Raw genomic sequence first — 24,544 nt, 5'->3', positions numbered from 1 at the left:
TTTTATTATAACCACGTTGTTAAGAATTGACTCCAGGTGTGACCAGCTTACAAAAAAGACTGTGGGCTGGATAAATGCCACATGGCTGATTGGAGTCTTTTAAGAATATTGAAACACTTAGGTTTTTTTTGTTTGATTCCACAGAATCTTAGCCTGTTTCAAGAATGCATTTATTCACACTCTTTTTTAAAAGCTGTAATAAAAATATAAATGTACATAATTACAGATGACATAGTTTCTCATCCAACAGCTTTAGGTTGTAAATCACTAACAAATTACGATCATGTTGGCTCAAAATGAAATAACTGCCACTGTACATGGGGTTTTTAAGAGCCTACCCAGAGGAAATAAGGACTTCAGAAAACACCACACAAAAGCCGCTATTGTATACAACTCTGCCCTTAACAGCTTAAACAATCTAAAGATCAGTGATACCTGGTATTTTCAAAGAGAATTTTAAAGAAATCATAAATTTCACTTCTCACCTAGGTGAATTAATTATATTGGTTTTCTTCTTGGTATTTATAACTTTTAATTTTGTGTCGTATCATTTTTAAAGGTGTTGATACCAACAGGGAAGTTTAGCGTAGATTCATGTATTTTCAATTCCATAATAAAAAGGAAAAGCTAAATATGTAGTGAAGGGGAAAATGTTTAAAAGTGAAATATATGCTTTTTTTGCTTTTATATTCTAAAATATTGTTAGATAGATTTGGATAATTCTTTCTACAACGGTTTGTGGAAATTAATTTAAATCTCATTAGCAGGATCTACATTTTCTATCTCTGCATTAATGACCAGTAAATCAGGATTTTAATGTGCAATTTAGGAGTTTTAGAGTTTTACTGGCTTCTTTCACTTATCCACTTCTCAATCTGTTCTATAAATTCCTTTTTACTTTTTTTACAACTGACTTTCAAATTTGCATCTATAGCATTTCCTGCTTTCCTATTTCTTGTTAATTGTTAAAATGGGGGGAAGAGTAAGTGAAAATAATTAACATTAATTACTTTTACAGATTGTCTCATAATTATGGTGCTAGTAACCATGTTATTAGTGATGTTTAATATAGCTTTGGTAAAACATATACCAGTTATTATAGCATCCTATTGAGTATCCCCAAATTCTACTTAATTTCCCTCCCTGTGGCTTAATAGGTTGGTCTTTGGACTGCTCTAAGTGACATAATTCACACAATGTGAATGGTACTCTCTGATACAGTATGTACCAGAGTCATCGAAAATATGCATTTGACCTTGGTTAACATTAATAACTTAAGAGTAGCTGCAGTGCGGTGCTATGGTTTAGACTGACTTCATGGGCACCTAGCTTCTTAGGCCATAAAATGATAAGATTGTATGAATGAATTAATACCCATCCCTCTAGAAGCTTCGTATCTTAAAAGATATGTATGTGGTATATTCAATAAAGTACTTAGCATAGAGCTTTGACAATGCAGCCGAGTTGACATAATTTCGCTTTAAGCTGGTAACTGATTTGGATGTAGGAATCCACAGTTAAGTCATGTGAAACTTAATGCTGTATATATCTGTGTGTGTGTATGTATGTACACCAGCAAGCACACACACATAAATTAGGAAAGAAATGAAGCTTCTGACTATGGACATGTGAATCCAATTAAATAAAAGAAGTAAGCAAGGAATTACCTTGCAGTGCAGTAGGTTAAGTATCTGGCATTTTTACTGTAGTGGCCCGGGTCGCTGCTGTGGCACAGGTTCTATCCCTGGCCTGGGAATTTCCACATGCTGCAGGAGCAGCAAAAAAAAAAAAAAAAAAAAAAAGAAGAAGAAAACAATCAATACAGCAAATGATTATTCCTTTGTCGTTTTGTTAAAGAAGTGATTTCTTTTACCTTATACTCTACTGGGGAAGGGTAAGCAGGCGGGTACAATTCAGTTAGGAAATTCCAGAGACTTTCTTGTAGTCAATATGGAAGCCACAGTGATTATTATTATCTCTGGGGCTGACCTTGGTTAAGATGGGGAAAGATACCTGATCTGTTTCCTCTTCTCTGTTTTGACACTTGGTCTGCCCAGGGCTCAGTTCCTTCATCTTGCCTTCTTCTTGCCTATGGACCTCATTTTGATAAGCTATCTGGGTTTTTCTTTAAAACGGATCTAAATTTTTAAAATGTCTCAATTTTCCCTCGTCACAATGTATCTGTACTGTGTTCCACTCTCATGCTCTTCTAAACCATCTATCTTTGTAAATTATTTCCCTTCATGGTCTAAATTGAATTACTATGCTAGCCACCTGTGCTGGGGGGTTGGTTATTCTTCCTGGGCACCCACACTCCCTGTTCCATTCTCTCTCCTTCTCTGCCCCACTCTGTGCCCCAGGGGCTAGATTTCTGCAGACTGCATCATCAACCCGGTCTCCTGGCCAGTGGGCTTTGGGTACGATTTGCCAGTGGGAGACACTGGCAGGAAATTGGAAGGCCGGAGGTGAGAGAGTTTGCCACGTTTCTTCCCTGTTCCTTCCCTGCACCTGGCTGGGTTTCTGGTGATGCCTGTGTCTCCCATGATTTCCGCTCCTACTGGACTGCCTCTTTGTAACTCTGGCTCACCTTGGGCTCAGTAAAACCACTTCCTCTCCTTATTCCTTAGCCCTAGGGTGATGATGAATTGTTACCGTTGCCAGAGTCTGGGTCCTTCTTCAGCCCTTATTTGTTTCTTCAGCTTTGATCTGGTTGTTCCTTCCTAGTTTACCCACTTGGTCTCCTGTATTTACCTATAACTTATGAATTTCTCAGTTATAGCACAGGAGCTTGGTTTTTATTATAGGTACTTGTATATGAGTCTGTCTTACCTACTCAGTAGTGAGAGGATGAACGATGTATCTTTGATCTTTGAATCCTAGTACCTCATAGACTACCCAGCATGTTAGTAGGACGTGTCAGTACACATTTGTGAAATGTATTAAGAAATGCATATGACTTTCACTCTTGCAATCTACTCCTATGTCTCAGAGACATTCTAATGGTATGTTCAGGATTCCTTGTAATTTTAGGAATGTTTATAGATTTCTGAATTTAACATTTTTCCCCGAAAGAGTCTAGGGAAGGTGTACCTAATGGCATTATTAGGTATTTGAGATAAACCTCAGAAGTATGGAGAATCACAATTGGCCAAAAAAGAAGTGAGACAAAAATCACTCATCCTGTCTTCTCTTTAAGCCAAGTTTACCATGTTTGTGCTCATTGCTTGAAAGGAAGTGAAGCAACTGTGATCTCATTCATTTTTGTGCTTCTCTCTCTGCCAAGCTCCATTTGGTGCCCCATTGTCTCACAAGTTGCCTATTTGAGTCTTTTGAATTAAGAGTTTAGAACAGAAGGCCCATCTGCTCTGCATGAATATTAAATTATCATAAGACTTTGTATAAGGAGAATTTACCTTTGTGTTTTTTATAGTGTTTCCTTGTCCCTCTGTTCTAAGAAAAAGACTTGGAGCATCAGTTTTTTCTTTAATATACCCTTGGACCTGAATAGGCTGCAGTTATCAAGTTGTATAATATAATAGGCTTAGGAACCTTTGACTGGCGGGTGCTGAATAGAAGTAAGAAGGTTGTATTTATTTCCCGTATGTTATAAAATGTGGTACTTATTAAAAATAATTGAACATGCTATATGCCAGCTCTTGGTATTTTGAGGTTATTGAATCACGTAAGAAAAAAAGTACACTCTTAAAAATTACATGATGGCGAGATATATTTTATAATCAATCAGGTCATTAAGTAAATGCACATGCTATTTTAATTCATAAGACGATAGTATGCAACTGACAAATCTGTAGTTTCATTTTGAATATTCATGAGTGAGCAAGCTTCAGCCAGCTTTTAAGTAATATAATTTATGCAAGTAAGTTGTATTCTCTTCCAGCAGGCTCCAAAACTTTAAAGTCAATTTGCTAGTAATATATATTATGTAGTGAAATTTGTTAATAAAAGCTGAGTAAGGAGATCAGTTGAAGGATGGCTTTTAAAATGTGCATGCTTTCCATTATTTAAAAATACACCTTTTAAATAATCAGTTAACTTTGTAGGAAAGACGAAAGTTGGATTAAATATGAATATTTGCCCAACCGTATATTATAGATGTTCAATATTAGTAAGAGAAGTGTGTCTCATTTCTTTGTTATAAAATTTTATAGGCAACATGATACTTCTAAAGATAATGGGATATATAAATTCTGAACAGGGACTTTGTTTTAACACTCACAGTGGAATTAAAAGGAAATGTCCATACCCATTTTGTAAAATCTGTGTAGTTAATGTTGAAAATTGGATTTAGCAAATAGGCCTAACAAACTGCTGAGTTTTATCCTATCAGATGACCACTTCCTCTGGTCTTTTAAAGTAATTATTTTGGGTTGATCTAATTGTTATGGAACTCCAAAGTATCTACGGTAGTGAGTGCCCTTTGAAAGAAAAACAGTACAAATTTGCTAAACATAATTGGTTCAGAGTCTTAGAAGGGAAGGATGCCTAAGGTTAAGCTCAATTAGCTTCATGGTAAATTTCTCTCTGTTTAGGTGATGAGTCAAGGGTTGGGTAGTGTGAAACATTCCTTTTAAAAAAGCGAACAGTTCCCTTTGGCTAAATGTTTGTCTGAATTATAAATATTTTGAAAGTCTCAAAAAATTATTTGATACTTCCTATGCATTTTCAGTAATTCACAATGTTTTCCCTATCAAATCAAAGTTATGGGTTTTTTGTTTTTGTTGTTGTTGTTGTTTTCTTTTTATGGCTGCACCTGTGGCATATCGAAATTACCAGGCTAGGGGTTAAATCATTGGAGCTGCAGCTAGGCCTACATCACAGCCGTGGCAACACCAGATCTGAGCCACATTTGTGACCTATGCTGCAGCTGAGGTTTATCCAGGTTAATGCTGGATCCTTAACCTGCTGAGTGAGGTCAGGGATCGAACCCATATCCTCATGAAGGCTGTTAGGTCCTTAACCCGCTGAGCCACAATGGAAACTCCCAAAGTTCTGTTTTTTTTTTTTTTTTTTTAATTTTTATTTAGTTGTGGTGGAAGCAAGGCAGGCCCAAATTAAGACCTTTCAACATCCTAAATAGGGTACCCTAACCCACTTCTACTTACAAATTAAAATAATACTACCCCATAAAATATAAAATTTATATGTATGTATTTGAAATTAAAACAGTTTCTAATTTTATCTTTTAAAATTCTGTAATTATTTATAAAAATGAGCTTTTCTTATATTTGTGTTGCCCCTACTTTGTAGCTGCCCTGAGCACGTGCTTATTGTGCCCTTAAGTGGAACATCATCTAGCAGGCAACTAATTGGCTTAGAGTCTGCTAAAGGGCACTCCTTTTTCAGAGTTTAATTCTGTCTTGCCATTGCCCCTTATCCTCTCTGAATCTCATTTTACTCTCTGAACTTAATGGGCATGAAGATAACTTGAGCCTGCATATGCTTTATATTGGATTGAATTTACGTTTATAGTTGTTCAAACACCTTGAAAAGGCATAAGAACATGTGAGATATTGTTTCAAGATGATCTCAACACCTATAAGCTATTTTTCTGATGAAAAATTAAAAAAAATATATATATATGTATTTTTTATTCCAAAGCTATATGCCAATTCCAAGGACAAACCTACTTTGAAGGAGAAAGAAATACAGTCTATTCCTCTTCCGGAGTGTGTGTTCTCTATGAGTGCAAGGTAAGGAAACTCTTCATGTGTCTTTCAAAATTCTGTCAATTATATAAACACAGTAAATGTTTATTTAAAAATCTCACCCTCATAAAACCTTTAAAGCTTTCTCTTTTCTTAAAGAGAAAATTTAAGAAATTTAAGATACTAATTATAGCTCAGATGTGTTGAAATGCTCATTATTTTTGCAATCATGTAAACTGGTGGTTGTAAAATAATTTCCCCAATGAATAAAAACATTTTTTGTCAAATTAAAGTTTTGTGAAGCTGTCATAGTCTCCAAATACAAATTAGCTCCTTGTTTGCTATTTTGAAAAAGGTGTAGATAAAGGTAGATTCAGCCTGTTGTCACTCTTAGTTTTGGTTCATTTTGGATTCATATGATAAATATCACTCAGTCCAATTAAAAACAAAACATAGAATTTACCTAGTAAAAATCAGTTCTTAAATAGAGATGAGTCTCATATTGACCTTAATCCCTTTGGGATGAATCTTTTAAATGATTTGAAAGGAAATGCTATATAAATATACTATCATGGTCTCTTGAAGTATATTTCCAAAAATATGATTCATTTTAACTCTGCTTCTTGACCTACTAATTAAAAAACTAAATATGTTTCATAACATTTTTCATATTCGCCTTTTATAAACTATCCTTTTATAGTCCTTGACCATAATATTACATTTCCAGCCATATTCTATCTGGAGGAACTGTCTGCATATAAAGTTTCTGCCTTAGGTTTTCATTTACATTTGATTATTAATTTTCTTTTTTAAATACCTCCTGTACATGGTTTTGGGGGATGATTTTCATATGCATAGATTATGTAGAAAGTTTAGGTAAGTGATTTATTCTGCTTGCAATAAACTGTGAGCCTTCATACAATCATTAAGTGTTGGGGAAAGGAAAATCCTCCACACCTTTCCAAGATGAGTTGAAGCTGAAAAAAGCCAGGCGTATACGTCATGCATCTTAAGTTGGAAGACATTTGGGAAAAGCAAGGAGGAGACGTAAAGAGGCAAAACTATGACAGATTTGATATCTGGAACGTGAAAGCTCTAATTTCTTCGTGCCCATTATAAGGTGTTCCGGCTGCTTCCTTTGGCTTCAGCTCTCCCAGGATGTAGGTTCCTGTCCCAAGGGAGCTGAGGCGTGGGAACATTAACATGAATTGTTGCAGCTCTATCTCAAGGTGGGTTTTTCCCCATTAGCATCCCTTCAGCAATGCTGTTTTGAGTGGAGTAGTTCCCACTATAGGTGTAAGTCATGGAAGACTGAATGACATCTAGTAACACCAAGGAAATCAGAGATATGGTACTTTAAGTAGGTGGAAAACTTGTCAGCTGGTTCCTAAGTAAACTCTAACTTTGAAATATCAGCTTTAAATGTAAAAATTGTGAGATCATTTGAAAATTCTCCACTTTGTATGTGTATGTATCCTTTTCATTTGACTAGTGTGTCCCATGACATGATAATTATGATTTAGAAGTTTGCTGAGATAGTTTCCTATTTGATTTTAAAATACCTATAAAGTGATTTTATTTTATTTATTTAAAAATTTTTATTAACGTATAGTTGATTTACAATGTTCTGCCAATTTCTGCTCTACAGCAAAGTGACCCAGTCATGTACATATATATATACACACACACATATATATGTGTGTGTGTGTGTGTATATGTATGTATGTATATACATGTGTGTGTATATGTGTGTATATATATGTGTATGCGTATATATCCCTTTTTCTCATATTATCTTCTATCATGTTCTGTCATAAGTAATTGAATGTAGTTCCCTGTACTATACAACAGGACCTCATTGCTTATTCATTCTAATGTAATAGTTTGCCTTTGCCTCTACTAACCCCAAACTGCCAGTCTGTCCCTCTCCCTCCGGATTTTATTTTAAATTGAGTTAGTGAGAAGCCTGTGTACAGAGAACTCTGCGGGTGCTTAGTAAATGTTGACTGAATGAACAAATACTTCCTTTTATTTAGCTAAAGAAAAAGAATACTTTCTACCCTCTAATGCTGTGCTGTTCGGTAGAAATATGATGCAAGCCACACATGTGATTTTAATTGGGTTAAAAGTTCTATAGTCAACCCCATATGTCCAAAATATTATCATTTCAATATGTAACTAATATAAAATTCTTAATGAAGTATTTTACATTCCTTTAACCATGCTAATGCATCAAGATATTGCATGTATTTTACATTTACAATGAATGATCAAGAGCTCCATGTGGCTCTGGATTCTATAGCACAGCTCTAGCAGCTTTTCATAAGCTTTTGTAATTCTTAACTAAATTCTTGGCATTAAGGACCCCCATTATTTCTTCTCCCTTCAGGTTCCTGAGCTTCTGTATCTACACCTTTAAATAACTGACAGCTCTCTCAGGCCTCCATTTTCTGGGTTGTCAGTTCTAGTCCTTCTTTGGTCCTTGCTTGTCAGTATTGTGGCCTTGAAAATGTATCCTGGGGTGTGTGTGAGCTTAATAGTAAACAGAAAAACAGTATGGTTCTGAAAGTGAGATTTTCAGCATGGATATTACTGTCAAACCAAAGGAAGAGTAGCATTTGACCCCCTGTATGCATATCTTCCCCTACGTACTTGATAAGAGATACTGGTGATTTGGAGAAGGGCCTTTCCATAGAGAAGCCAGGAAGAGGGAAATGTTGAAATGAGTATTTCTGCAATAAAAGCAGTACTTATAGAAAAGACAATAAAACTTAAGCTATTGATCAGCATTAAAACAGAAGCCTTTAACTTCCAATGGTTATTTTATTACGTATGTATTGGTAAGCATGATGTAACACAGTGACCCTCACTCTTAAGAGATTGAAGGTTGATAGTATAGAAACCAAATGTTTGAGGGCTGTGCTACTACATTTATCAGAAAAGTGTTCTGTATTTTGGCTTCTCTTTGGGAAGGATTTTACTGACTTTGGTCACTAGAACCATAATCATTTTACATTGATTTATTCATTCATTCAGGAAAAAATTTTAAACTGCCAGTTGTGTCCCAGAAAAATATACTAGCCATTGATGCACCAGAAACATAAATCCTGCCCTTGTTTTCCTTATAATTTTGTGAAAAATCCACAGTATTCCTTGCTAGATTCACTTGTAAGAATCTCTTTATAACAGGTTAGGAAACTTTGAAATGAGAGTATTTAAAAAGCCCAGTATTTATTTATTTATTTACTTATTTTTTCAAAGTGAGCTGTTGATTTAATTCAAGCTGTATCTTCGTCGTGATTGTCATCTGGATGTGCAAATATGTTGTAAACTCACAGAATCTTTTAGGATTACCCTGATATTTGGCAAATGGAAGTCGTGGCTGTGGTGTGGTATGGGCCCATTCTCAGAGATGTCTGTTCAACTTTAAAGACTTTCCAGTTGTGATTTAATGTCATTTTGCAAGTGAGTCTGTGACCTGTGCAGTTTATATCAGGATGAAAATTCTACTCTCATGCATTTCTTGCATACTGGATCTGAAAACTTCTGAGTGAGTCCCAATTAACAAGTTTAAAGCATTTGTATTCTTTTGTCTCACAGGACCAGACCATGAAGCTGGTTGAGAGCTCTAGCTGTCCAGCTCTGGACTGTCCAGAGTCTCATCAGATTACCTTGTCTCACAGCTGTTGCAAAGTCTGTAAAGGTAAGACCTCTTTGTAAAGTAAGATTTATGTGCATGAGTCATACTAGGAGGCTAGTGCAACTGATACCAAATAGAACTTTTTATAAGCAAGTTATTTCCCAAGACTATTGGAATTAAAATCAAGATGTTCCCATGCATTTCTGCTGGGTGTCTTGTCCCTGTCTCAAGCTCTGGGTCTCTAAATCTTTCTGTGTACTGGTGCTGAGTCAACATGACACTATTGAAAACACCTATGCAACAGTACTGAGTTATTTTATTTATTTATTTATTTATTTTTTCAGGAAGGTGGGGTTTCTTTTCTCTTCAGTTTGTTTTGGTAATTGATATAGCATAATTCCCATGTTGACCATTTTGTATTCTTCTCTTCACCATTCCACTTACCTTCACTGATATGCTTCTGTACTGCCAAGCAGAGAGAAGCTATCTGATGTGCAGTGCTTGTTCTGTGACGCCTCTGTGATGACAGGCCTATGCCAATACGTAGAAGGATGTAGACCTTTAGTTCAATATTAGAAAATAGTAAAATTTTCAGAAATGTAGTGGGTTGCTTAAAAGTTGGTGAGTTGTCCATCACTAAATGTACTTTAACTTGGTATTTGGTTATAGATTTAAGTATTAAATTAAAGGACTGATTATAGGGAACTTTTTATGATCTCTCCCAATCATGAAATTATATTTTTGTGAATCTCTTGGACTATACAATGCACATTGAGGTCGTGGCTGCGTCTTTACATTAATCTCTATATTCTTAATACCTGGTATAACACCTGGGATGTATTTGGGGCTCATAACTCATGTAGTTTGTATAGCAAACTGCCTTACATAAGGTACTAGGACTTGTTTTAATAATAGCCTTTGTGTTGGTGCTAAATACAGCTTAAATAGGAAAAAAGTATGAAAAAAAACCTTTACAAAACATACCATTTTTTTTTCCTTTTAACGTCATCTCTTCAAAGTAGCATAAGATCCCCCTCTCCTGTTTTTAGGAGGGTGGTGCAGTGTTTTTCTTTTTAGCCCCTTCCTCCATAGATGCAGTTAAGAGTTTAAAAATCTCACTTCTGTGAAAGGCCCTTTGGGAATTTCGAAGTGGTTTAAGACTTGATCTGCCCTTCTTCAGGGAGCTGTCAGGGTAGTTCTCAGCAACCGAGGAACACTACTCAGAAGGACTGTAATCAAAGAGACAAATAAGAAGAAATGCTAGAGTTTTCATCCTCACAGTTCCTGAGCCAGTGCCTTGCGCAGAGCATGTGCGGAATTTGTTATGAATCAAGAATGTTCATTCTAGGAGTTCTCACTGTGGCACAGTGGGTTAAGGATCCAGTGTTGTCCCTGAGGTGATGTGGGTTCAATCGTGGTGTAGTGGGTTAAGGATCTGGTGCTGCTGCAGCTGTGGCAAAGGTTACAGCTGTAGTTCAGATTCAATCTTGGGATTTCCATATGCTGTGAATGCGGCCAAAAACAAACAAACAAACAAACAAAAACTCTCATCCTAATCACTTGATTTGAAAGCTAACTGGACTCACAACCTACAGCTTGACTTGAGTGTTTTTGGCAGCCAAAGGTAGGCTAGACCAGAGCTTCTCAAGCTTAAATGTCTATACTCATAACTTAGGGATGTCAGTAAAGTGGAGATTCTGATCCAGTGGGGCTGGAGTCAAGCCCAAGAATCTGTGTTTATTTATTTATTTACTAATTTTTTATTGAGGTGTAGTTGATTTATAATGATTCAGGCATACAGCACAATGATTCAGTTCCATATATATATTCATATATGTATATATGAATCTACATTTCTAATTTCTAATAAGCTCCCAGGTAACTACTGGTCAACAAGGCCACTCTTTGAGTAGTTGTCTTTTGCTGCATAACAGACTGCCCCAAAAGTGTGGTGGCTTAAAACAACAAACAGTTTATTATACAGGCATGTGATTTGCTATATTATACTTCCCACATATTATGATTTTTAAAAATTGAAGATTTGTGGCAATCCTGTAGCCAGCAAGTCTGTCAGTGCCATTTTTTTTTTTCCAGTAGCATTTACTCACTTCATGTCTCTGTATCATGCTTTGGTAATTCTTGCAATAGTTCAAACTTTTTCATTTCTTATGGTGGTCTGTGATCATTGATCTTTGATGTTGCTACTATGATTTGCTGACAGTTCAGATGGTGGTTTTCATTTTTTTTTATAATAAAGTATTTTTAAATTAAGTGAAGTACTCTTTATAAGAGGTAATGCTATTGTACATTTAGGAGACTACAGGATGGCATAAACATAACTTTATATGCACTGAGAAACTAAAATTTTTGCATGACTTGTATTGATATTTATGTTATTACAGTGGTCTGACTCTGAACCCACAGTATCTCTGAGGTATCCCTGTATATTGCAATTTCGTGTGTCAGGAATTCTGACAAGGCTTAGCCAGGTGATTCTTCTGCTGCACATAGTGGGGTCACTCAGGTAGATGCTAGGCTGGGCTGAGGGTTCAAGATGGCCTCACCTATGCTGAGTATCTTAGGATGACAGGAAGGCTGAGCACAGCCAGAAGTCTCTCCCTCTCTTTATAATTGCAGGACTTCTCCCCATGGTCTCCCCAACAAGATGGTCATCAGATTTCTTAAATGGTGGCTTGTGGCATTTAAAGTGAGGTCTGGAACTGATATGGCATCATTTCTACCAGATTTCATTGATCAAAGCAGTTAAAGGGCAGCCCAAGTTCAAAGGGTAGAAGGGAAGTAGACCCCTCTATGATAGGAGGAGTGTTAAAAATTTGTGGCCATCTTCAGTGCACTGATGGTGTCCAGGAGCTACTCAGAGATGAGAGAGGCGACTATCATAGAAGTTAGTCAAAGTTGCTTAGGACAAAATTTGGGTAAGAAGCTGTGAATAGGGCCATTCAGATGTCAAGAGAAACCCTGATCACATTCATTTCTTTTTAAAGAGTGTTACTATATTACCAGAAGCAAGTCAAGAATGGAAAAGCCAGCTGCAAAAATTGTGTTTTATTAGTTTGCCTAGGAGTTCCCTGGTGGCTCAGGAGGTTAAGGATCCATCACTGTCACTGCTATGGTGAGGGTTGCTGCTGAGGTGAGGGTTCAATCCTTGGCCCAGGCACTTCTGCATGCCTAAGATGCAAGTAAAAAAAAAAGGCTATAGCTTAAAAAATTAATGTTTACACAGCACACTCAAAATACAGTGACAAAATATAATGTGACCTACACCCTCTCCACCTGAGATTCCAGTACTGATGTTACCACTCAGACCCAGAACCAAACTCAAGTTCTGCCCCTCATTGCTCAAAAGTCAATGTTCCAGAGACTGGGTTGGTGGAGAAAGAAAGATGTTGTTGTTCAGAAAGCTGGCAAGATGGCTGGGAAGATGGCAGGCTAGCAACCTCCAAAAGATGGCTTCTCCAAGTTGCCAATTAGGGGACAAGAGTTTGCAAAGGAAAAGTTTCAGAGGGTTCAGGTAGGGGTTACATGTGGAGAAGCACAGTCAGCTCTGATAATCACCTCGAAACTGGTCATGCACTTGTCTGGTCATTATCTTCCTGATGGTAAAAGGAGAGCCCTTGATATGCAGCTACAGGGTTGAAAGATCCTTTAGTTCCTCAATTTCTCCAGCATGCAAAGGTTATTCTTTACACATCTAATCACATTAAAGCTTATTCAGGCCTAGGTCATAGGTTTTCCTCAAAATGGAACCGGGGCTTCCAATATGGAATTGCCCTCACTAAGGTAGGAGCTCAGGTTCCTTGTAATTCCTGAACAAGTGTTTCAGAGCCAGGTTTCAACATATGGGATGGAGCCTTGACATCAAATTAAAAAACAAAACCAAAACAAAAAACTCTTCAGTAAATTCTTTTACACAGCCTGGATTGAGAACCACTGGTCTAGATAATGCTGGAACTGAAACTGGACAATTCAGGTGTTCTTGAAACATTTAGCTCTATTTAAAATAAAGATTGCTTCCATTTCTCACTTCAAATATATAGAATAAACAAGTGAGTTCTCCTGACATACTCTGGCTTTTAAACTAAAAAAGTCACGTTTTGAAGGCTTAAATTTTGAGTCAACTCCTACACATGTTGTGACAAATTCATTTGTGATAAAATAACCCTCCGGTTTCCAGGCGTGTGTGCCTAGTGCTAAGGATGCCATGTTCGCATCTGAAAAAGTAAGTTGTTCAACAACAGTTAGTAAATATTCCCTGAGGCACAGCATGAGATTAAAGTGTTGACCTTTCCACTGGGGGCTCAGCTAGTGGTTGGAAACCAAGCTGTGCCCTGGAATAAGCCTCCAAATCTCTAGACTCCAAGTCACATCTAGTCAGGACAATTTTCTAGGTACCCTGCTGTCTTCTTTCATAGCAGCAGAAGCAGGGTAGCAGGAGTGCTCTTTTCACTTTTTTTCGTATTTGAGAGCTCTTTCAAGGAAGCTTGTAACAAACTACAGTAAAACAGAGACTTCATGATATGGCGAGGACTCTGACTTAGAAATGAACAGAATTAATGTGAAATGGTTTTCATATCTTGGCCCTCCCCACTCTCCTTCTCCTCCCTTGGGTACCCCTTTCTCTGCTTGCAGACTATCCAGTCCTATTCCCTGGATGCCCAACTTTAACTTAGCATTCACTTTGTCGTGCCTTACAGTTAGAAGTAATAGGTGCACTCATGTGCATAAGACTGAGTGGATGTAGATTATTTGCTCCCAACTTCTGGATGACTCATGGTTCCCCACATCTTTCATTACATCTTCATGATTCTTATTGTTTTAATATCTACCATTAGTCAACTCATTTTGTAAAAATTTAGTTTCATTCCTGAGCAGAGGTATCCATGAAATAATAGGATTATTTGTTAGAGTCATGTATTTTTTAATACACATTAAAAAGTATTCCATTGCTATCAGTACTGTAAAAGAAGGTTCATCCATGCATGTGAACTATATCTTGGAAAAAATCAAAATTATCCATCATCTGGCAAACAATACCAATATGAGTTAGTATTCTTTCAGGTGCAAGTGTAAGAACACCCAATCCAACTGACTAAAGCAAAAAAATGGAACATGTGGCCCCAGTAAGTGGCTTGATTCATATTGCAGATCTTGCCCTTCTGCTTAGATACATCTCTTTGTTCACCTACTCTGTGGTGGCTTTATTGTCAGGCTCTATGTGCTCTTAGGTAGACCCCTGACACTCTCATGCTCACGTTATGATACTCAGGCAGTGGAAGAGAAAGTTCAGTATCTTCGTGAGTTGAATGGAAGTCCTGGAATTGAGTTTCAATCATCTGCATTAGCCTGAATTGGATCATTTACTCAGGCCCGAAGAAACTGTGTTCAGGCCAGTGGGGATGTGTTGATTGGTGTGGCCTTATCCCCTGGGCAGTGGAGTCCATTTTCCTGTCAGCACCTGCGCTGACAGTAAGGGTGACGAGTTCATCCCAGGTATGACTAAGTTTCTTTCTTTCTTTCTTTTTTTTTTTCCACAAAATGGAAGAAAAGACACCTGTAGGCAAAAACCAACAAATATTCACCTCAAAATTATTGTATTCTCTTTCTCCTGGTTATTATGTATAGCCTTTATTTATATTGTTCTTACTCATAATCTTTTGTATTCACCCTTCCTACTTAGTCAGTCGTAGAGAAGTGCACATTAATATTTTATAGAAAGATCTAGTACACTTAATAAAAGACAGAGCTTTAAGCAAATTTGAAAAGCTTACAAAAAGAATAGAAAATTTGGTATCCTTGTGGTTAAAATCTAAAGAGGAAATAAAAGAAAGGCTTGACTGTATTAGATCACTCATTTATCTATACATCTATAACAAATATTGGAATTTTCTCTCGTAATAGGTATCTCAACATGTTTGGTTTGTGGCTTATTAGTAATACTCTAATTGCTTTCTTAGCAAATACTATACTATTACGCTTTTACATAGATGATCTGATTTGAACCTTACATTTTTGAGAGGTATATATTATCCTGTTTTTACAGGTGAGAAAAACTGAAGGTTTACAGAGGTTAATTAACTTACACAGCTAGTAATTTACACAGCCAGGAAGTGGTAGAGATCAGATGTAAATCTAGGTCTTTCAACTCAGAAACCAAGCACAGATGTTTTAGAAATGCAGCTATGGCAGCAATCGGACTGTGGTTTATTGCCAACCCGTACTCCGATTTTTTTTTGAAGTTATTCTCTATGGATTTGAAGCAAGTCTCTTTGAGTCTGAATTTTCTACCCAAGTTATGCTTTTGACCTTTGCATTTTTGTATCTAAGGGTTAAAACATCGAGGAGATTCAACAACTTATTTGTTAAGAAAATAAATCAGAAAGAAGGGTTATCTGACATTGTTTAGAATAAATTAGAATTTGACAGAATTTTCAGTTTTCCAGTCTCTGGGTTAATAACAATAATAAAACCTATCTGATGAAAAGTAAAGTACTCCCTAGCTGAACCTAAGCCAGTGAAAAAAGTAGGCTCACATTGTTACCTGATGGTTGGAATATTCTTGCAGCAGTGAAACACTGCTTGGTGGGCGTGGGCGTGCTATTTGATGCTGAGATGAGGGGATCTTACCATTACTTAGACAGAACCGGAAGTGGATTGCAATAGAGGTGGCATATGGCATAGTGATGGCGTGGATTAGGCCGAGTCTGAACAATGGGAGAAGAGGAAATGCAGCAAAGTGAAGTGTTGAAAAACAGTTTCGAAAAATATAAACTTATGAAAGAAAAATAAAAATGCATTGGGAATAGCACCTGTGCTTAGTCATGCCCTCTAGAAGTTCTTTGAAGCATTACAGGTAAAATTAAACAGATTTAGCACTATAAAAAACAGTACCTCTTCATTATCTTTGTATCTTAAGAAATGGGCCAGTATTTTTTTAGTAACTTTGTTTTAATTTAGATTAAATATAAAGTGATTTGGGGGAACTTTTTCATTTTAGGCTGATGATGTGCTGAGCTATTGGGATAGAGAACAAAGATGACTCTTTAGCTGAGATTACTTCCCTTTTGACATTGTAAAAGGGCAGTGGAATACATTAAAAAATATGTTCTCAATTTAGCTACTTAAAGAAGAAAGAAATAAGACTCTAGGAGAAAACATTTTTAACTCTTCTTCTTAAGAATGAACTTTTCACTTCTAAACTTTCAGCTTTAATCGTAAGAATTTAGATTGTGAAAAATCTGCTCTAGAAAAGTTAAGCTGTCAAGTGATTTCAGTTCTGGTATTGACTATGTATTTTTTTCTGATCTCATACACCTCAGTTCTATTTTATTTTATTTCTGTGAAAATCACTAATACTTTTGATTTTTTTCCTATCCTTTTTTAATGCCACCGCTATATTTTGAGAGCTTAACTCTTCCTACAGCTTATTAAATTGTCCAAATAATATCTTATCATACATTGTGGTTGCATTTCATGTGAGATATGTTTTAACTCTGGGGAGATGGTCAACATACTCATTATGGGTACAAACCAGTTGGAAAGGGCATCAATCCCTGTGCCGTACCAGAGTATACCTACTGTTTGTGGTATAGTTTAGTTCACACTTTCACTGAATCGTAGTGTTCTGTGGTAATTGAGAACCAATAAGATGAGCCAGTGTAGAACTTCTGTCTTCATGATTTGCTCAGGTAAGTGTCTTTTCTTGCCTGTAAGCAGATGAGTTTATTCTGAGCTACATGGAATATATTCTAAACCTATTCTCTTTTGCACATAGTGGAATAGTAATTGATTAGACAATGTAAAAGCAGATAGGAAAGTTATGCATCAGGCAATTTCAAAATTGTGTGAATGAGGTATAAGCATATGATTTGTCTTAAATAGGGATTCCAGTGTTCAAGCTTTTTATCTCAGCATCTTAGATGATCTTTGAACAAGGGATTCACACAAGAAAAAGAGATCTGAGAAATTACACGTGATTAGTGTCACCGTTTATAAAATGTTCAGTTTTTCTTTCCTCTCATAAAGACTCTGGAATCTGGGAAATCTGTGTAATTCATTCAAATTTTGGGGGGTTGTTTTGAATGAACATACATCATCTTAGAGATTTCCAGAATAAAATTAAAGTGATGTGATTTTCTTTTTTTTTCCACAAGTTTATAGAGTTTTGTGGGGTTTTTTTTAAGGATGCCAGGTCATCAGTTTCATTTCTTAAACGCACAACTTGCACATCTTATCTGGCTTGATCTGTATAACTTATAGTCATTGGTAATGTTCAGTCACTAATTCTCAGATCACTCTCCTTCCTCACTGTGTTATATTGTAAATCTTCATTTTGCACTCCAAGAATCTTTCTTTTTTTCTGATATTTGTTTGTAGGGCTGTAATTATAATATTAGGGACTAAAGATAGCATTTATCAAGTCAGAAACAAAGGAGACATAGAATTAACCTCAAGTAGGAGTTGAGTTAAACACATACAAAAAAACTTTTTAGTACACAGAGCATGTGGTTCTATAAACACTGGATGAAACTATACACTTAAAAAATCAGGGAACTATAGCTTCTAAATCCAAGAAGATATCAATGAGACAAAGTTTTTTGCTTTGTCATAATTTCATTTACCGTAATAAGTTTCTTTTTTTCTTGTAGGTTATGACTTTTGTTCTGAAAGGCATAACTGCATGGAGAACTCTGTCTGCCGAAATCTGAATGACAGGGCTGTTTGTAGCTGTCGAGATGGCTTTAGAGCTCTTCGAGAAGACAATGCCTACTGTGAAGGTAATCCTCGTAATGATGTGTAGCTTGGCTGTATAAATTCCCTGGGATTCCTGCTTGCAAAATTTATTAATTTCCCAGGTTGTCAAGTTGATGGGCCCATTAACAGCAGTGAATTTAATTTGAAGCATATTAATCAGCTAAAAATAATTATCTTTCAAATTAAAGTTTTCCAGCTATCTGCTATATGTCAGACTAATAAGTTATTATGGCTGGGTTTCTTGAATTAGGACAACACTTCCGCTGTGAAATTGCCTTCTTTTTTTCATAATTAGATATTCAGATAGCACCCATATTGACATGATTACTGTGGCTTCAAGTTAGAACTGTAGTCAGATTTTTGCCGACAATGTTGTGTAACAAAGGCAGTCAATTATCAGGAAGATAAAGTGCCCACTGCTATTTTTGTTTGCTCCTCTCAGTAATCTCAGTGGTTGCATTCATGCTCTGTGGTATTTAGTAAATTGCTCCAGTGGTAGAAATAGTTTCCTAGTTATTTTGAAAATCTTGACTATATTCAGGGTAATTTATTATCTCATTGAAATAGTCCAAATACAGTGAGGAGGCCCCGGACACTCACAAATACTATGGCTTTGACTATTCATGAATACCTTAGAAGTTCACAAGACATAGTAATTTATAATTTCCCTGAGGCCCAGATTTGAAACATTCTCATTAATTATGTGACTAGCTAGCAGGTCTTGCAAGTAAAAACACTAATACAGTGGTATTTGGGCATTTGGATGGTTGTAAACTTACCCTTTCCAAATGTCAAGAATGTGCCATCACCCACTGTACAGCCCAGGGAACTATGTCCACTCTCTTGGGACAGACCATGATGAGAGATAGTATGAGAAAAAGAATGTATATATATGTATGAACGGTCACTATGCTGTACCACAGAAATTGACACAACACTGTAAATCAAGTATACCTTAATAAAAAAAAAAAAGAAAAAAAAGGATGTGCCATCTTTTTTTAGAGATCATGTTTAGCTATGTATGCTAATTTATTGGCCCTTGGGAAACCAATTTCTATTGGTTCCTTTAGCTTTCAATAGATTTTCTCTACCTTAAAAAATGGTATTCATTTTTTAAAGTGATTGTTTTTCCCAGTCTCTTCCTTGAAATGCTTCAGATTCACTCCTAAGCAAACCATTCCATTTTTGCCAAAGGAAAGAAATATTGCTTCCCTTCCCCATTTGTAGTGCGGATTTATTTAAAATTCCTCCTTTTGAGGAAGCTTCTATTGTGGCTCAGTGGTAGCGAGCCAGACTAGTATCCATGAGGGGGCAGGTTTGATCCCTAGCCTGGCTCAGTGGGTTAAGGATCCAGCATTGCCATGAGCTGTGGTGTAGTTCACAGATGCAGCTCACATCCCACATTGCAATGGCTGTGAATTTCCGTATGCTTCAGGTGTGGCTGTGAAAAGTAAAAATAAATAAATAAGTAAATAAAATTCCATATTTTGAAAGGGTTTGTATTAGAGATTAATTTAAACCTATCAGGCAAAATTATGTAATTGCATTAATATTTGAGATGTCTAATATATATTAAGTCCCCTGATCTTGTTAATGTGTATATAATATGAAATTACATGATACAAATTCATATATCTTTTTGAGTCTTAGCTTTGTAATCAGTATTTATATTTCGAGCTGCTTCATTTCTGTTGTTGTTAATGATATTGTCTTGTTGTATATATTTAGTGAGCACCAACTGTGTATCAAGCACTTTTCTAGGCACTGGTTAATAAATGAGGAATAAGATTGATAAGGTTTCTGTGTTCAGGAGCTTGCATTCCAGGGAAAAGACAGAGAAAAAGTGGGTAACTTAGAGAAGGTAATTTAAAGTAGTAGTAGTAATAGGACGAAAATGAAACAGACTAATGTGTTAGAGATTGATTGGGGATTAATTTAGATGAGATGGTCAGGGAAAGCCTCTGGTGCTGGGGTTGGGAGGGGCTTGACAGGTGACTTGAGACTTGATGTTAAGAAAGTAGCATGGGAAGAACTGGAACAGGGCATTCCAACTACAAGGAATAATAAGTAGAGAGACTGTACATGGTGACTAGCTTGGATGTTCTGGAAACAGAAAGGAGGATAACTGATGGAGCAGATAAGTCAGTTAAGAAGCAGTTGGAGAATTAGGTAGAGGTGAGGTAAGATGGGGAGGCTCTAGGTATTTTAGAGTCATCTAGCAGGGGAGTGATATGCACAAACTTGTGTTAAAAAAAGAACTGGCTGCAGTTATGTTAGATGAACATATTGGATGGGGTTGGATGTGGTGGGGAACATAGAAATATAGACAGGAAGACCAGTTGCGCTATTGAGGAAGACCAGGCAAAGATGCTGATGGCCTGGAGTTCCTGTTGTAGTGCAGTGGTTAGCGAATCTGACTTGTAACCATGAGGTTGTGGGTTTGATACCTGGCCTTGCTTAGTGGGTGAAGGATTCGGCGTTATCGTGAGCCGTGGTGTAGGTTGCAGACGTGGCTCGGATCCTACATTGCTGTGATAGGCTGGCTGCTACAGCTCTGATTAGACCCCTGGCCTGGGAACCTCCATATGCCACGAGTACGGCCCTAGAAAAGATAAAAAAAAAAAAAAAAAAGATGTTGATGGCCTGGTTTAAGAAAGTGATAAGAGAGTTCAAGAGAAGGAGTGTATTCATGGTATGTTTTGCAAGTAGAGCCAACAATGCTTGCAGATAGTTCATTGTGGAGGAGAATTCAGCAGTGACGAAGTGGGGGTCAAAGTTTTGATTTTGAGCAACTCATGGATGATGTTGCCATTTATTGAGAAAGGAAAGAATTCAAAGGAAGGGGCTGAAAATTTAGATTAGATTACTAATCAGTGCAACCTGTTGAAAAGTGATTTAATTTTAAAGATTAGATCACTGTTTTTATCTACATGTTTAACTGTAGTACAAAATGGCAGCTGTTTTCCATTCTGAATGCATCACACTGAAAAATGGTTTGTAAAGTTTATTATGTTATTTGTCATTTAAGGATATAATCTTTAAAAGTTAATGATGGAAAAGTTTGTTGGTTTATTATAGGGATCTTGAATTTCTCATACATGAATCCTTCTACTATATTTTTTATTTGTATTATCAGGTTCTACAGTTAATTGATCAGTGTTCTGATCAAATTTGGCTTTCTTTTTTCATTTTGTTATTGTTATTACTAACTTTAAGAATTTTATATTGAAATAAAATTGACTTAGCATATTATATTAGTTTCAGATGTATAATATGGTGATTCAATATTTTGATACATTACAAAATGATCACCATGATAAGTCTAGTTACCATCTGTCACCATGCAAGTTATTATAATATTATTAACTATATTATCTATGCTATCTATTATATCCCAATGCTTACTTGTTTTGTAACTGGAGGTTTGTACCTCTTAATATCCCTCACTTACTTCACTCATTCCCCAAGCCCCTTCTCCTTGGCACCCACCAGTTTGTTCTCAGTATCCATGAGTCTATTTTGTTGTGTTTGATCCTTTGTTTTGTTCTGTAGTTTCTACATATAAGTTAAACTATAGGGTATTTCTATTTATTTGTCTGACTTATTTCAATTAGCATAATACCCTCTTGGTCAATCCATGTTGTCACAAATGCAAGATTTCTTTCTTTTTATGGTAGAGTAATATTCCATTGATTACCACATCTTCTGTATTCTTTCATGTATTAGTGGGCACCTAGGATGCTTCCATATCTTGGCTATTGTGAGTAATGCTTCAGTGAACATAGAGGTGCATATATCTTTTTGAATTAGTGTTTTTGTTTTCTTTGATGGAATTGCTGGATCTTCTGGTAGTTCTATTTTTAAGTTTTTGAGGGACATCCATACTGTTTTCCATAGTGACTCTACCAGTTTAGATTCCCACCAACAATGCACAAACTTTCCTGTTTATCCACACCTTTACTAACACCTTTGTTGTCTTTTTGAGGATAGTCATATGACTGGTATGAGGTGGTATCTCACTCTAGTTTTGATTTCCATTTCCCTGGTGACTAGTGATGTTGAGCATTTTTTCATGTGTCTTGGTCATCTGTATGTCTTCTTTAGAAAAATGTTTATTCAGATATTCTGCCCACTTTTAATTGGGTTGTTTGTTTTCTTGATGTTGAGTTGTTATGAGTTCTTTGTATATTTTTGGATACTAACTTCTTATTAGATACATCTTTTGCAGATTTCTTCTCCCATTAAGTAGGCTACCTTTTCATTTTGTTGATAGTTTCCATTTCTTTATAAAAGCTTTTTAGTTTGATGCAGTTCCATTTGTATGTTCTTGCCTACGGATACAAACCCCTAACAAATATTTCTAACACTGTACTGCCTTGTTTTCCTCTAAGAGTTTTATGGATTCAGGAATTACATTTAAATCTTTAATCTATTTTTGAGTTTATTTTTGTGTATGGTGTGAGAAAGTAGTCCAGTATGATTCTTTTACATGCAGCTGTCCAATTTCCCCAACACCATGTAATGAAGAGGCTGTCTTTTCCTTTTGTGATTTTTGCTTCATTTTTCATAGATTAACTGACCACATAAGTGTGATTACATTTCTGGACTTTCTGTTCTGTTCCACTTACTTATATATCTGTCTGTTTTTGTGTCAGTACCATGCTGTTTTGATGACCATAACTTTGTAGTATTGTTTGAAATTAGGCAGAATGATTCCTCTAGCTTTGTTCTTATCAAGATCACTTTGGAAATTCAGGGTCTTTTGTGTTTCCATACAAATTTTAGAATTACTTCTAGTTCTATGAAAAATGTCATTGGTATTTTGATAGGGATTGCACTAAAACTGTAGATTGCTTTGGGAAGTATGGTTATTTTAACAACATTAATTCTTGCAATTTTCCATTTATTTTTGTGTCATCTTCAGTGTTTTTCATCATGTCTTAAACTTTTCCTCCTTGGCTAGATTTATTCCTGGATATTTTATTCTTTCTGATGCAATTTAAATGGGATTTTTTTTTTCTTAATTTCTCTTTCTGGTAGTTATTTTTTTGTGTGTATAGAAACACAACAGATTCCTGTGTGGTAATTTTGCATCCTGCAACTTTACTGAATTTATTAGTTTAAGAATTTTTTGGAGTTCCTGTTGTGGTTTAGTGGCAATGAACCTGACTAGTATCCATGAAGATATATGTTCGATCCCTGGCCTTGCTCAGTGGGTTAAGGATCTGGCATTGCTGTGAGCTGTGGTGTAGGTTGCAGATGTGACTCGGATCTGGCATTACTGTGGCTGTATTATAGTCTGGCAACTACAGCTCTGACTTGACCCCTAGCCTGGAACTTCCATATGCCATAGGTGTGAGGTCCTAAAAAAAAAAAAAGCAAAATAAAAAAAAGAATTCTTTGTGGGATCTTTAGGACTTTTTATATATAGTATAGTGTCATCTGAAAATATTAAAAGTTTTACTTCTTCTTTTCCAATTTGGATATCTTTTATCTCTCTCTCTCTCTTTTTTTTGTCTGATTGCTATGGCTAGGCCATTCAATACTATGTTGAATAAAAGCAACAATAGTGGGTTTCCTGTCTTATTCTTGATCTTGGAAGAAAAGTTTTCAGCTTTTCACCATCAAGTTTATGTTACATATGGCCTTTATTATGTTGCAGTATATTCCCTCTTTACTGACTTTGTTGAGTTTTTATCATAAATGCATGTTGAATTTTGTCATAAGATTTGTCTGCATCTAATGAGATGCTCATATAATTTTTACTCTTCAGTTTGTTAGTATGGTTTATCACATGGATTGATTTGAGAATATTGAGCTCTCCTTGCATCCCCGACTCAGTAGCACTAGAGAAATTTTGAGTTCATTTATTCGTTTGACAAATATTTTTTGAATACCTACTTTGTTCCAGGCTAGGCTCAAGGTAAAGCAGTAAATAAGGTACACATGACTGATATTTTCTCAGGCAAGGAAGATCATTGCACTAAAAAGCATTTAATTGCACATGTGGCAAGTGGCCTGAAAGAGAAATAGGTTAACAGGGGTTCTGATCTAGATGGATGATAGTGCTTGAATAAAAGAGTTTTTTTCTCTGAAATCTGAAGATTGAGTAAAAATCAGCTATGCGTAGAAGTAAGTGTAGGAAAAAAGGGAATTTCCTAGGTGGAGGAATCACCATGTCTCAAAGCCTTGAAGTGGAAAGGAGCACTTTGTAATAACTGAAGGAAGACAGAGAACAAAGCAGAGGTGCCTAATGAGATTGATGGTGGGAAGCAGGGCCTTGAAGGGCACAGCAAAGACTAAGGTTTTTATGTTAATAACAAGGGTGAGCCAATGAAAAGTTTTAAGCAGAGGACTGCTACGATCACGTTGGTATTTTGAATAATTCACTTCTGTTTCGGGCTGAATGAGGGTAACAACTGGTTGTGGGAAGCCTGTGACTGGGTGATGGTGGTGGCTTGGAGTA

At 36.2% G+C, this 24,544-nt stretch overlaps 1 protein-coding gene across 4 annotated transcripts in view; it reads left to right on the top strand.

Moving 5' to 3' along the window:
• Positions 1-24,544, top strand: part of NELL2 (neural EGFL like 2) — a 388,134-nt gene that overhangs the window by 188,303 nt on the left and 175,287 nt on the right. For all 4 annotated transcript variants that reach the window (XM_047788021.1, XM_047788020.1, XM_047788022.1 and 1 more), the window contains 3 exons: positions 5,620-5,711; positions 9,267-9,369; positions 17,973-18,101. In XM_047788021.1, coding sequence (XP_047643977.1) covers positions 5,620-5,711; positions 9,267-9,369; positions 17,973-18,101 — 324 coding nt within the window. The remainder of the gene's footprint in view (positions 1-5,619; positions 5,712-9,266; positions 9,370-17,972; positions 18,102-24,544) is intronic.

Source organism: Phacochoerus africanus, chromosome 7 (genome assembly GCF_016906955.1).
Source record: "Phacochoerus africanus isolate WHEZ1 chromosome 7, ROS_Pafr_v1, whole genome shotgun sequence".
Lineage (NCBI taxonomy): Eukaryota > Metazoa > Chordata > Mammalia > Artiodactyla > Suidae > Phacochoerus > Phacochoerus africanus.
The sequence above is the reverse complement of the archived record's forward strand: the minus strand, read 5'-3'. Positions and strand labels throughout refer to the sequence as shown.